This window comes from Natator depressus, chromosome 3, assembly GCF_965152275.1.
Source record: "Natator depressus isolate rNatDep1 chromosome 3, rNatDep2.hap1, whole genome shotgun sequence".
Lineage (NCBI taxonomy): Eukaryota > Metazoa > Chordata > Testudines > Cheloniidae > Natator > Natator depressus.
The window spans coordinates 142741505-142756628 of NC_134236.1; the positions used below are offsets into that span (position 1 = coordinate 142741505).

The 15124-nt window shown below is 42.5% G+C and overlaps 1 protein-coding gene across 1 annotated transcript in view; it reads left to right on the forward strand.

Annotated features, from left to right (window-relative positions):
- The window catches only part of KIF26B (kinesin family member 26B), a 423104-nt gene that overhangs the window by 343605 nt on the left and 64375 nt on the right, over positions 1 to 15124 (forward strand). Inside the window, exon 10 of the mRNA XM_074948941.1 lies at positions 4422 to 4581. Coding sequence (XP_074805042.1) covers positions 4422 to 4581 — 160 coding nt within the window. The remainder of the gene's footprint in view (positions 1 to 4421; positions 4582 to 15124) is intronic.

Sequence of the window (15124 nt, forward strand, 5' to 3'; positions counted from 1 at the left end):
ACCCTCAGGAGACTGATATCACATAGGGTCACCTAGGGGAAACAGGGGAATTTCTCATTAAAAGTGCTCTTACAAGAAAAAAAGGGCATGTAGAACCCTCTCCCACACACACACATTCCGGATCGCTAAACCACACGGCTGCTAATGTGCCTTTACTGTGCTCGGCAAGTAGCTTAAAAGTGGCTGATAGGGGACTGGGGCCCCACCTGAGAGATTCCGCAATTTGGGAGTGAAAACGTTCCCCTTCCCCCCGCCCAGTTCGTAAATAGCTTCCCGTTGTGCTATGGGGAGGGGCGATTGTTTGACTAGCTACCTCTGGTTCTGACATGAGCTTGCCATAAACTTCATTCAAAGTGCTGTCACCCATGACCCGGGGGTGGGGTGGGGGGCTATTCACCATGTCTGGAGCAGTAAAATGGCACAGTGAATGGTTACAGATTCTGATTATGTTATGGCTTGCACCTAGTGTAATAAGGTTTTTTTTTTCGTTTTAATGAAAATGGCCTTGTTATGGAAACATTTTATTCATGTACAATGGCTCCTTTATTTTTTCCCATGACTAACAGCTGGAAATGTGTCCTTCAGTGTGACATCAACACCTGAAAGCAGACTTTCGCTGATTAGAAGAAGGAGAAAGAGAACGTGGGAGGACATGTTCACCGAGATAATGAATGCCTCCGGGATACCTGACACAGAGCTGGGAGCGTGGAGGATTTCACTGTCTGAGAAGTTAGACATGGACATGGAGAGCGGGAAAGCTCCTTGTGAGCGAGAGCGTGCGGCGCAGGAGGTGCTTTTGATTATGAGGGACCAAGCAGACATGTTGAGGCATCTGGTTGAACTGCAGGAACAGAAGCAGGAGGGGAGAGTCCCTCTGCAGACCCTGGTGGACAGCCAGCCAGCATCGCCTGGTGCAGAATCACCCTCCCCAAAGCGTTCCCTGAGGCATGGGCGAAAAGTCCATTTTCCCTTTCACATAACTCAGGGGGAGGGTACAAGGACCAGAAGGCATCCATTCCCAGACCTTTGATGGTCTGGAGTACGGTATTATGTTACACAGCTGAAAATGTTGCCCACATGCCCAGGGTTCAGCTGATCACCGTATTTGGGGTCGGGAAGGAATTTTCCTCCAGGGCAGATTGGAAGAGGCCCTGGGGGGTTTTCACCTTCCTCTGCAGCATGGGGCACGGATCACTTGCTGGAGGATTCTCTGCACCTTGAAGTCTTTAAACCATGATTTGAGGACTTCAATAGCTCAGACATAGGTGAGAGGTTTATTGCAGGAGTGGGTGGGTAAGATTCTGTGGCCTGCATTGTGCAGGAGGTCAGACTAGATGATCATAATGGTCCCTTCTGACCTTAATGTCTATGAGTCTATGTTTCTCCCCTTCCAACTTTACAACCCCTTTTCCCCAAGGTTACCTTTTTTTCTGTTCTCCCTCTACTTACGTTTGTTAAATAAAGTAAATGGATTCGAGAAATAAATGTTCTTTATTGAAAAGAAGCAGTGGGCTTGGGTCGGGGGTTGGATTTACAGGGACAGCGATACAAGGCAGGTGAAGATTTGGAAAAGCATAATGCAGATGAGCAGCTCCCATTACTTATGGCTCATTATTGAAATGGCTTTTCAAAGCCTCGCAGATACACAGCTGTGCCCCTTGTTGTGCTCTTCTTATTGCCCTGGTGTCTGGCTGCTCAAAAATGACTGCCATGTGATCTGTCTCAACTGCCCGCCCTTGCGGAAAATGTTCTCCCTTTTTTCACAAATATTATGCAGTACACAGTAGGCAGCTATAACCATGGGGATGTTCTCTTCACTAAGGTCCAACCTTGTTAGTAAACTTCTCCAGCGCCCTTTCAAATGACCAAAAGCACATTCAACCACCATTCTGCACTTGCTGAGCCTATAGTTGAACTGTTCCGTACTGCTGTCCAGACGGCCAATGTATGGCTTCATGAACCAGGGGAGCAAGGGGTAGGCTGGGTCCCCCAGGATAACTATAAGCATCTCAACATCGTCAATGTTCATTTTGTGGTCTGGAAAGAAAGTCCCGGATTTTTGAACAGACCCGAGTTCCTAAAGATGCGCGCATCATGAACCTTTCCCGACCATCCTACATTGATGTCGGTGAAACGCCCCCTGTGATCCACAAGCGTTTGCAACAGCATTGAAAAGTATCCGTTTCAGTTTATGTACTCTCTGGCAAGGTGCTCTGGTGCCAAGATGGGTGCCATCTATTACCCCACCGCAATTAGGGAACCCCATCATGGCAAAACAATCCACTATGTCCTGCACATTTCCCAGACTCACTACCCTTCGTAGAAGAAGTCGATTAATGGCCCTGTACACTTGGAGCACAGCAGCTCCTGCGATTGATTTACCTACTCCAGATTGATTCCTCACTGACCGGTAACTGTCTGGCGTTGCAAGATTACAAATAGCGATCGCCACTGTCAGAGCAGCTCTCATTTTTGTGCTGCTGAACTGCAGGGCAGGGAAAAGCTCTGCACAAAGTTCCTGGAAGGTGGCCTTCTGCATTCGAAAGTTCTGCAGCCACTCCTCGTCATCCCGTACCTGGAAAACAATGCAGTCCCACCAGTCAGTGCTTGTTTCACGGGACCAGAAACGGCGCTCAACAGAGTGCAGCTGCTCTGTGACTGCCAGCAGCAACTGTGAATTGTTTTTTTTCAATGGCTTGCAGCAGGGCTGCTTGCAGGACATCGCTATGTTCCGCGCAGTGGACCCTACTTCGGCTCTGGAAAAACTGCAGGAGGAGGCGCGAGGTGTTTGAGATGCTCACAGCAAGAGTGCACAACTGAGCAGGTTCCATGCTTCTGGGGTCATGGTGTACACATAGTGGTTTTAAGGTGCGAAAACCACTGGGTTGTTTGCTGTTGAGCACAGTGCATCATGGGATGCTGACACAATGTTCCCATTCTCCCATGCAACAGTGTTTTGGCCCCACGAGGCATTCCACAAACTTCTCAAAGCACACTGTGGCAAGGTGCACTTTGGGATAGCTACCCATGATGCACTGCTTTGAGCATCAGTGTAGGCACTGCATTGAGACAATGAGCATGGTGTGGCCATGCACAATTGACTTAATTAATTCGGAGGCTCGAGGTCAAATTAGATAAAGTCAACTTAATTTTGTAGGGTAGACAAGCGATTAGTATGTGCTTTGTTTTCTTGGAATAAGTGTTGCAATGCTCTTTTTTCCTTTAAAGCCCATAAACAGTGCCACCAATCCTATAGTAGCAACAAGTCTGTGCTCATAATGGATGGAAAAATATAAAGGAAAAACAAATTTAATTCTCTAATTTCCAGGGTGATTTGGATAGTAGTATTCATTTTACAATTATGAAAAATTAGTTATGAAAAATATTTTGAATAATGCCCTTCTGATGTCTAAGGTGTACTCGTAGAGCCATGTGGAGTGATAGCTTGTAACTCAGGTATGTCTTTAAGTCGTCTCTGAGTACTCCTCATAAATACACCTTCAGAACTATTGGAAAGCTGAACATTTTTCAAGCAAAGCTGAATATTCTACAAAGTTCGGTGGATTTCTATTGATTTTGGACATCAGGAACTCAAGAGGGGATGGTGAAGTAAGGGAAAGATTGAAACTGCGTCAGAACCTTTGTCCACCAACCAGCCTCTCAAGCTGTAGATCACTGGCCAGATCTCCATTTCTGACAAAGGAGATTGAAATGCCAATAGCACAGAGGACAACTCAGGTATGGACTAGTGCAGGGGTTCTCAAACTGTGGGTCAGGACCCCAAAGTGGGTCGCAACCAAATTTTAATGGGGTCGCCAAGGCTGGGGCCCAGGACTGAAACCAGAGCCCCACCACCCAGTGCTGAAACCAAAGCCCGAGCCCCACCACCCAGGGGGGCTAAGGTTACATGCCCCCTCCCCCTGCCTGCCCAGGGCAGAAGCCCTGGGGCAGCTTCCCCCCCTCCCTCCCGGGGCTGCGGGGCTTGGGCGGGCTTAGGCTTCGGTCACCTCTTCTGGGGTCGTGTAGTCATTTTTGTTGTCAGACAGGGGTCACGGTGCAATGAAGTTTGAGAACTACTGGATTCGTGGAATCACTAAAAAAAAATGGCACAACAGTGACTCCTACAGAGTGAAGCCTGCAGGATTTGTGATTGCTGCTAATGCCGGCAGTTTTTAAACAGGTCAGCAATGAACAGCAATCTACAGCTGTGAGTGGTGGAAATGAGTTAACAGGACTCCTACCGTTTGTTACTGCTCACATTACTGAGATGCGGTTTCTGAACTGATTCCCCTTAATAGGTCATGATGAGCAATGGCTTTTGCTTTCGGGGGAAACTTTCTTTCCAGGAGCTGCATTTAGAGTAACTCATCAGAGGCACGATGCTAACTGCTCTCCTTCTTTCCGATCTTCATTTATGGCAGTGTCCGGAGGTCGCAGCCGCTTACATCTCATTGACCTGGGTAGCTGTGTGAAAGTGCTCAGCAAAAACCGAGAGGGAGGCTCCGGACTCTGTCTTTCGCTGTCAGCACTCGGCAATGTCATCCTTGCCCTCGTCAACGGCAGCAAACACATCCCATACAAGTAAGTGATAGTCTTATGTTAAGCATAGTGGATGGTGACGAGTGCCTTTCTGTGGTGCTGTGCTGTTTGTTTTTGTGGTGGGGTTGAATAGCAGTGCTCAGGAAGGATGGAGAAATGAATGATAGAAAACTATGGGCCAGATTGACCACCCTTTGAAGTAAATGGCAAAATGTGTATAGGGCTCAGTGGCTGTATGATATCTGCCAGCTAGATGGAGCAGAGAGATTTCAGTTCTGAACCTTGTGCTTTCAATGATCAGGGCAGAGTTTCTCCATCTCCTTTGCACATGGTGCTTGCACAAGTTTGGGTTCCCTACATATAAGACAATTCTGACTGTGTCAACATTATATTTTTCCTGAAGCAGATCCCACTGAGTGAATCCTTCCTCCCGCTAAAGAAGGGTGGTGGTGGTGGTTTCAAAGATAACAGCCAGTAGGGACAGAGCCACGTTGACATGGAGACCCAGGGGACTGAAAATTGGTGCAGTGGTCCTGGTGTCCAGAGGTGTTTGAAGATTTGTGGCCATCTCAAGGCATCTGAGACATTAGAATGCAAAAACTCCCTGTTTGCTCCCCAGGTACACACTTTGCTCCCTTTATGGAACAATTTGGAGGATACTGCAAGCTGGAACTCATATGATTTTCTATTTCCAAAGTGGATTTTAGCCTCTCAGTAGGTAACACACGCATCACACTGAAAATGCAGCATTGTTACAAGGTTTAGTTACTGCATTTCAAAAGTTTCTTGACTTTTTCCTAGTCTTGTGCGAATCTGAGTGTCACCTTATCAGCTTGCAAAAAAGATGCATTCTATTTGGTCATGCCAGACAACTAAACTGTGCTGTTTCAGCTAGCTTCTGGGAAATCAGAGAAAATGTGTACATAGAGGATATGTTTTGTCCTCATTTCTCTTCATCATTATCTCCGGCCATTTGTCATGTCTGCGAGTCTGAGAACAAGTTTGGATTCATTAGTTTGCAGTCACACAGACTCCTTATCCATATCCTAAATGATTCTGACTTTTGTGAATCATATGGCTTTCCTAGTAGAAAGCATAAAGCATAGGTAGCAGCATCTAGAGCTTTCAGGTCTTAGTGTCATGAGCAAAGAGTAATCGTCTAGTCAACATCCTATACTATGGAGTCTGGATGAATGTTGCCATTCATGAAGGAAACATTGAAGAGGGTCGGGGGCGGGGGGGAGGATGTATCAGGGAAAGTTGTGTGAGCTATTCATAACAAATAATTCATTCCCTGAATTTCACCTTTCTTACGGTCCAGAGTCCACAAACAGATAATCCTTTTTGCAAATGTATTCGTGATTTGAAGTTATTCTCAAGTTTTATTTATTTTTTGTCTTGGTATTGGACTTTCAGAATTCAAGCTTAACTGTGACTGGTCACATAGGTCAAATGGCTAGTTTCTCTTCCTGGCTTGGATGATCATAACTCTAGTAATCAGGTTCCTGGTTGTGAAATTGGTTTGAAAAGCTAATATAACATTTGTTTCCCATCACTACTTGGCTGTGTGAACTTAAAATCTGCTTTTCACAAATAGTCATGTTACCAGAACTCACACTCAAAAGGGCCAAATGAACTCGTATAAAAATATCAATGAATATTCCTGGAACATCTTGTGGAGCATTTGCCTAGCTCTGATGTGAAAATGTCCTGTATGTCATACTTGACAGTGCAGCTTAATGTATGTTTGAAAAATAGATCACTTTTCTTGTCGATGTTTGTGGGTTGAAAGGAAGGCAGGCTGAAGGACTGGTAGAGGGTGTTTGTTAGTCATGCTCCCTAGGCTAGGACTATAGATACGTAAAATAGTTACCAAATAGAACAGCTGTCTTTCTTGGCAATGTGTGCTAGGAGAAAGGCAACAGCAAAAGTGCCTTCTACTTGCTGCTCTGGCAGTCTCTCATTGCAGTGATTCCCAGCTGTTATACTGTACTACTTTAGGGTTTACATAGACTCAGAGGTGCCAGCACACTTGCTCATGTTTGTGTTTATCTAGTGAAAAGCAGCTAAAGCTCCTTCTTGTTCTGCATTTCCTCCAGAATCTGTTGATAAAAGAAAAGCATAAATGGTTTGCTGGTTGTCAATGAGACACAGCCCTCTTAAAATACTTTCCAAGGAGCCTTTTAAATTTCATATTAGAATACACGCTAACATATTTGGGGCCAGATTGCCTGTAGCTCTGCCAGGGGCAGTGGGAGAGAGGAAGGAGCTTTCCCCCCCTTGCACACCCCATTGAACAGTGAGGGAAATTGGAGTTCCTGTGCTTGGGAGAGTGCAGACGCTGCTGATTCCATGCCCTAGCAAGAGTGCGATTGCCCCAGAGTGGAAAGGTGAGGCGAGGAGGCATGTCCATGGTGCATCATAGGGAGTGGATTGCACTGTTCTAAAGGATGTTATAACCTGTACATTCACTCCCCTCCCTTTCCCCTTCAAATGGTGTGTCTTAACAATACCCCTTTCCTAGTGCTGCCTCTGGCTCTGCGTGCTCCAGTCTAGCCTGTTTAACTTAGAGGTTTTACCTTTCTTCAAGGTGACACAGTATTTCATTGCTGAGGGTAAGCTGTGAGCCTAACGACGTGTGAACTAACGTCTTGCAAATGGTACTGTAGTATTAACACGCGTTTTCTTATGTGACAGTGTGATGCTGTATGTGAACTCAGCAAATGTCCATAAAACAGCACACAGACAAAGCATCCTATTAGGATTTATATTATTAAACAGCCATTGGTATTTATATGGCAATCTATCAATATACTCCATATGGTTTCTTGGGAACCCCAATATACTGTAAAATCTCAGAAAAGGGTTATCCCATATCTTACCACACAACTTAGATCAGATAATGACAAATGATGTTCATTTTTCTCAGTGAAGCAAGTCCATTCTCCACACTGTAAAGTGCTGAGAACCCTCAACTTCCATTCAATGCTATATCAAGCCCCATGTCTGCAAGATGAAGTATGAAAAACAATGGTCCAAATTTATAGCTGGGGTAAGCAAACTCAGCTAAATTGACTTCAGTGGAGTGTGCATGTTTATGCGAGGAACAAACATGTCCTTGTGTCTGCAGTCTTCATGAAAAAATATTTCCTAGTGCCTAAATATGCTTTGAATGTTTCTTCATATCCATGTGGCTATGGAATTTCAGAAGCCAGGGAGTTGGAAGCGGATTCTCTTGCCAAAGAAAAACAGATTGGAAGCAATAACACAGACTGTTATTAACTTCAGCATAAACTCAGTTAATGTAGATTAACATAGCAATGTAGGAATTCTCAAATCAGATGAGATACCTGGTATCCTGCCTCCGATCCTGGTCAATCCTGGGTGCTTCAGAGGAAGGTGCGAGAATCCTCATAATAGACCACCACATGTAATTAATGATCCGTTTGTGCTCTGAAGTATGAATATATATCCCATATTATCCAATTTAATGCAACTCTCAGTTTTCTTATTATCCATATAAATATCTAATCCTTTCAAAAATCTTACTAAGCTCTTGGCCCCCATGATATCTGTGGCAATGTGTTCCAGCTAATTATGCATTGGGTGAAAGATATTATTTCCCTCTATCAGTTTTACATGTGTTGCCTTTCAATTTCGTCAGTGTCCCCTGGTTCTGACATTATGCATATCTCCCTCAGTGGGAGAGGATTGTTTCCTTTGCTTGAATGTAAAATAGTTGCATAAAAAGTATAAAGATTCACACACGCTCCAACAAGCTGAAGGAACGAAACTCCAGCACTGAGCATGTTTTAGAGGACTTAAGTGTGCTACGGGAAGAAGGTTTTGCTAAGATGTGTGCAGTAATTGTTACTGTTTTAAAGTGTTCAGATTTACAAAAGTGCTGTGTTATCTGCCTCTGATTTCAAAGATGAATGTGTTTAAACCCTCAAATGAATACCCATTTGCACAAACTCCAGATACCGGTTTATAGAGCTCACTGTTCAAAAAGGACCCTGGTTGCTAGGCAACAGTAGTGGTGATAATTCATGGTAATGCCTTGTTGGAAATAATCATTTTTACACATTTTAATGACTTTGATAATGCAAGAAAACAGTGTTTAGAAAAGTGCAGGGATATATGAATTCCTTTCTCAGAAATCTCAGATGATTTTATTTTATTTAATAGATCTTGTCTTGTAAATTCACTCTTTACATTTGTTTGCATTCCTGGAAGCATCCTGTTTGTTGAGCTACCGATGCTTATCCAGTAAGGCAGCATGGTCTAGTAGGCACGTGGATGAGAGTGAAGAAACCTGGGAATTCCTTGCACTGCCACAGACTTCTGTATTTATCAATCTGTGTAGGTTGCCCACGTTGCTGCAGTATGTGAGTGCCTCTTAAATGCTGGAGGATGATGAGTATTATTATTATAGGCAGGAAACTGAGGTACAAAGAGATTAAGTGGTTTGCCCAAGAATACACAGGAAGTCTGCAGCAGAGCCAAGAACGGAACCCAGATCTCTTGAGTCTCAGTCTAGTGCCTTAACCATAAGACCATCTTTTCTCTCTTACTGTGTGACTTGGGCAAGTCACTTAACCCTATTCGTTCCTCAGTTTCCCATAAAATAAGGATACTGATACTCCACCACACTTTGTAAAGGGCATTGAGATCTGTGGGTGAAAAGCACTGCATAAAAGCTGAGTATACAAATATAGGCTGGGCTATATTTTTCATTGTTATTCATTGAATGTCATTTCATTGTTATGTCATTGTTACACTGGTGTGACTAAGTTGGAATCAAAGGGAAGCTGGCCTGTTGTTTAGCGAAAGACAGTCTATCACTATAGAAAGGGAAGAGGGAAAACTGTTTTGAGCTAATTTATCATGGTATAAGAATTTCCCCTAAGCAATATGGGGTATGTTAAATTTATCATTTGAAATTGTTCCTTTCTAGTCATGGGAGAAAACGAAAAATGATTATTTGAATGTATACGAAGAGTCCACTTATGTTCTCAGTTACATGTGTGCACATCCTGAGTGGCTCTTTTGAAGCCAGTGGAGATATAGCTGTGCAAAAGCTGGCATGGGAGGAGAATCAGGGATGAAGTGTCTGTTGTATTGCATGCATTGTCATGGCATTTGTTGCGTGAGTTCGATTTATACCTCTCTGTGCTCTACAGAAATATAGCACTGAAACCTCTTCACTAGAGACAGGGGGACAGCTAGAAAACCGTGAACCATAAACTAAACAATGCAAAACACTACTCAGAATAATCTGACCAGTAGCACAGAGGCCTCACTAAGGGTATGTCTACACCTTGAGCTGGATGTGTAAATTCCAGCTCCAGAAGTCATACCCTCCGTAGCTCTCAGCCAAGATAGTGTACTAAAAATAAGCTGTAGTTGTGGCTAGCTCCCCTGAGTATGTACTTAGCATCTTGAAAAGGTGCATACTTAGAATGGCTAGCCACGCACGCTGCTGCAATTACATGCTATTTTTAGTGCTAGTGAGCTAGTGTGGATATGACTCTTCACCCTGGAGGTTACCCTGAGTTCTCCTTCAGTCTTCAAATTATAATTATGCCTCTTGCAATGCTCCTCATGGACTATCCTCTAGAATGCAAAGGTGGAGAACATACACTCGGCTTCTCATGTAGGTGTAAATCAGGAGTAATTCAACTGAAGTCAATATAGTTACACTGGTGTAAAGCCCAGTGTGAGTGAGAGAAGAGTCAGGCTGTTACATAAGGCAAATTCAGACACTATTGTTGGCCTTAATGGACCTGATCATCTTCTCCCTTACACCGGGGTAAATCAGGAGTTACTCCATTGAAGTCAGTGAAGTTACACTGCTGAAAAAATGGTGCTGGTGTATAATCAGACAAAATATGTTTTGTCCAACACTGGAAATCTTTGGAAGGGCCACCTCCAAATCTCCAGTTGTATGCACAACAGTGCTATTTGCCTGTATCCCTCCTTAATCTGTCAGTAATCAGGTACAGTGACAGGCTCCCTCAATGCCATCGGGAAAGGAGTTTTTCCACAGCATGTATGGAGCAGCTGTTGAGGGAAAAGTTGACAATAACAGCTAATAAACAGCAGATCATTCCAATTAAGTAGAATAATATTTTAATGGCAGAGATTGCTGCTTGATGGAGCTCCTGTCACCATTAAGATTCTCGTTAACTAGAATTGGCACATACAAACTCTGTCTTTAGCTATGATGTTCCACCGAATCTTAGCTTAGTAAAACTCTTAGTACCTCTTAGTACTGCATTCTGGGCCCGTCCTGCTGCCACTGAAGTTAATGACAAAACTGCCATTCATTTTAGTGAGGGCAGAATCAGGCTCTCTCTGGCGTGTGAGTTATTGCTTGAGTGTATGGGTGCAATTCAATAGTATTTATAGTGGCTTTACACTAGTGTAACTACTTACTTCAATTAGTCTTGATTTACACTGATGTGAAGATTAGAATGTGTCTATATCACCTCCTTTATCTTCCCCTTGATAAGGGCATGTTCCACAGATCATTGAAATAATTGGAAAAACTCACATTGACTTCAGTGGGTTTTGGATTAGCACCCTAGTCTGATGTGATTAGATGAATTTAAATAACTGTTAGTGCATTAGAAATAGGTGAATTAATTTACTAGTTCAAAATTTATTCATGGAAATCAGAGTACAGATAAAACAGGAATAGAAAAGAGAGAGAGAGAGATGAGGACATATAGGCATGAGAGTTGGCAAAGAACCAGGGGACTGGGAAAGGAGAAATGTTCCTGAAGGGAGACAAGGTGAAAGAGAGATCTCTTAAAGAACCTGGGACATAGGGCCTTAAGGATGCAGCAATGTACAGGGTGGAATTAAGAAGAGAAGGAGAAAGGGGAATGAGTCCATTCAGGAAGAGGAATAAGGCTGGAGAACCATCACTGAGGCATCCAGCTTGGGGAGATCCATCAATAAAGATCTTGATTAATATGAGACAACTATTTTAGAAAAAGTTAGAAAAAAGCTGGAAAACTTGATATTGTCCAATCCCTAATGAATAATTTCCACTCTTAGTCACTCAGAACAAAAGGCTTTTGCATGATGTTGGCAGGTAGACTTTAAGGTCCAAAGCCTCAGCTGGTCTAAACTGAAGTCAATACAACATCACCTGAGGATCTGCTCCTAGGTGCCTACTCACTGAGGCGATACTCACTGACACTGACTTTACGTTTTGCAAAATGGAAGAAGAGCAAATGCAATTGTAACGGAGTGGTGAGAACCACAAAACTGTCAAGGTGGGGATAATGAGTAGCTTGGCTATTAAAGACACTTTTAGGGGTTTTTCACTGATGACAGATATGGTTGAAGATTTTACCAGCTCGAATTTCTGGCAGATTTTCTTCTTTAAGCCAAGGATCATCGTGTAGTAGATTTGGGGATATGCAGTTTCGGAATGCAGGAAAACTCTTACCTGCACACTTCATTAGAGGAAATTGAACATAGATCAAGAGCAGGAGAACAACAAAATACTGACTTCACCAGCCACCAACATTTTAGTGTTGGTGAGCAATGGGTACTTACTCTAGGGCAGTTTGTATCATTTAGATAATTTGATCACCCCAGGTCTGAGCTACGTCTCCACAAGATCAACCTGCTTCATCAGATCTCAGTTGGTATAAATTGGCTTAGCTCCACTCACTTCAATGCCAGTTTACACCCATTGAGGATCTGGCTCAGAGTCTCAGTAGTGATATTACAAGTCACAGCAGTTGGGCTGCATGACTTTAGCTCGTTTGGGGTTCACATTGGTGATGCCAGACATCATAAAGCCAACACAGCGTATGTAAGCTGCCATATTCACTGGGCCTGATTCCCTAGTCCACCAATTTTATTGCATAACTCAATTGGCATTAATATTATAACTCCGAGTTTACACCCAAAGCACATATGGGAGAAGAATCAGGCCCACAATCTAGCTCTTTCTATTCTGTATAGAACTACTCAATCAATTAATTTATGTAGATGCTGTAATATGCAAATAATGATAGACTACTAAGGAAAATTAGAAGCTAAGTGTTCATGGTTTACAGTCATACTTAATGAGAATTAATAATTACATTTAAATACTCCTTCCCAGCAGAAGTATGCAGCTGTATCAGGGAAGGATTCTAGGTTGGTCCGGGGCCAACGTGCACATAGCCACCATTGCACAAGTGAGCCAACAATGTGCAATTATTGCTCAAATATAACTTGACTGAGGCTCAATTAGGCAGTAACAGTGATTTTGCATACAAATGAATTTGCGCTTAATTCATTAAAATGCTATCTTGAACATTAATAGCACTTCAATCAGGGTATCCACCCATACATTCTCACCTGTTTCACAACTGGTTCAGGCTCAATTAAGCATTAATAGATTTTTCTCTTATGCAAATGAGGTAATAATTCATTTCATGTATAATTGAACAAATTTTAAAAAGTCATGTTCATGGAATAGATAGATGCCATTAGTGGTAGCAAACTATCTAAAATGTGCAGTCGTTTTTATGAGGCTTAGTTCAATTTGTTTTTTAGGACCAATACCTTAAATGTTTGCATTCAAATGAAAAAGGATCAGATGTCGTTACTGAAATTAATTTCCATTCCCTCCCACCACCAAAAAAACAAAGAATGTGATTTTGGGCAGACAATTCAGAGGCATCCCATTGCAGACAAAAGAGAGAAGAATTCCTCTCTACGTAGCATAACTACATACTCCCTAAAATATTGGGTTCAGTTCTGGGCACCTCTGCACCAGAAGGAGGTTGGCAAACTGGAGGGAATTCAGGGGAGAGCAGTAAGTATTGTTAAAGGTCTTGAGGGACTGACCTATTTATTAGGACTGATTAAAAGAAATAAAGCTTTGTTGTAAATACATAGGGAAGAGAGGAATTTATTTATGGTGACACAAGGGGATATATTTAAGTTGGAGTAATGGAATGAAAATAAACAAAGGGAAAATTACACTGAAACATTTGCTGAAGGAGAAGCCTGTTAGTGGAATAATTTCCCAAGGGATGTGGTGAAAACCCCATCAGCAGAATAATGTATAAGTAAGCTGGACATACAACTGGTAAATATACTGTATGAAATAATGGTGAATTGGTGGGGGACAGATTTTGAGGGCAGGATCCTTGGACCAGATCTTCAGCAGATGTCAGTTGAAGTAGTTCCATTCGGGTCCTTTATCTTCATCCCTGTCTGTAAAGCATTTACAGTATCACACTGCTGGCACTAGACAAATCTATATGGTCTAGAAAGTCTTTCAAATCTCTCATTTGTGAGAGTCTGAAAACGGGCTGTCTATTGATATGTTAAGATTCAATATGCTAAAGAAACTCTTCTGGTTTCACTGTATCAGTTGGCACCTTCCTCAGAAAACCCACCTTTGCAATTACTTGGAATGTCCAGTCCCCTTCTCTGGTGTTTTAACTTTTGTTATCCAGTTTATCTCCTTAATCAATTACTTACAGTTTTAGAGGTTTTAGAGTTTTAGAGGTCCCTTTCTCTCTGAAATGAATGCTAAAGTTCTCATAGGGCTTGGCTAGAAGCCCACTGAAGTCAATAGGCGTCTTTTTATTGACTTCAGTGGGCTTCGGGCTTCAAGCCCACTGATCATAAAACATAAAATGTCAAAGATCGTTAACAAAGAAAATAAAAGATAAGCACACAATCTTAATCTTAAACCTTATTACACGAGGCAGTATTTAGATCAAGCAATTTTCTCACTCCATTATATGTTACAGTTCATAATACACAGGTTTCCCTCTTAAACCTGGACCAGTCTCCTCAGTTGAAGGTTTCGTCTTCTCAGTGTCTTTATTCTTTTGCTTCCAGCATAGGGTGGAGAGGAGAAAGGCAAAAGCATGATGCCACTGTCCCCTATTTTATGTCCTTAGTCCACGTGCCTAGAAGACACTTGCCCAGACATGTCCTGGTGGGCTGTGCTGAGAGACTGGGTTTAGCAATCCCCATTGTGTGGTGATTGTGCAATTGTCATTGAATTGTAAATCCCTTGATTTCAGCTTCCCTGCTGATTAATGGACATTAAACACCCTCCTGGGAGTGTATTGCCTTCTTTGTATGTCCCTAGCAAATTTACAGCATATTTCAGTAACAACCATACAGCAAAATCTCATAACTTCATGCACACTAATGATATACATATTTGGGCAGAACAACAATTTCAGCAGATCATGGCCTTTCATATGATTTCTTACACAGTATGCAGTGTGTGAAGTATCACAACCATATATGAATGATGAATATGGGGGTTACAGAGTGTTCTTTTGAGGTACAGTGTGTCACAATGGGACACATTGGAAAGTTAGAAATGTAGAGCCTGATCATCAGCCAGTGAAAACGAAGCTGTAAGCATTTATACCTACCAAGGTCCCATTGGAAAAACGGCAGTGTGATTCTGGGCTCAAAATCACGTGAGTAGGGATTGAAGTATCAACTATCAACTTTCTTCTTAGTTTATGAGAACCCTTTTTATTGAAGTGGCTCAAGAACAACTATATGATTTTCTTCTCCAAAGTCAGAGATGTATGTG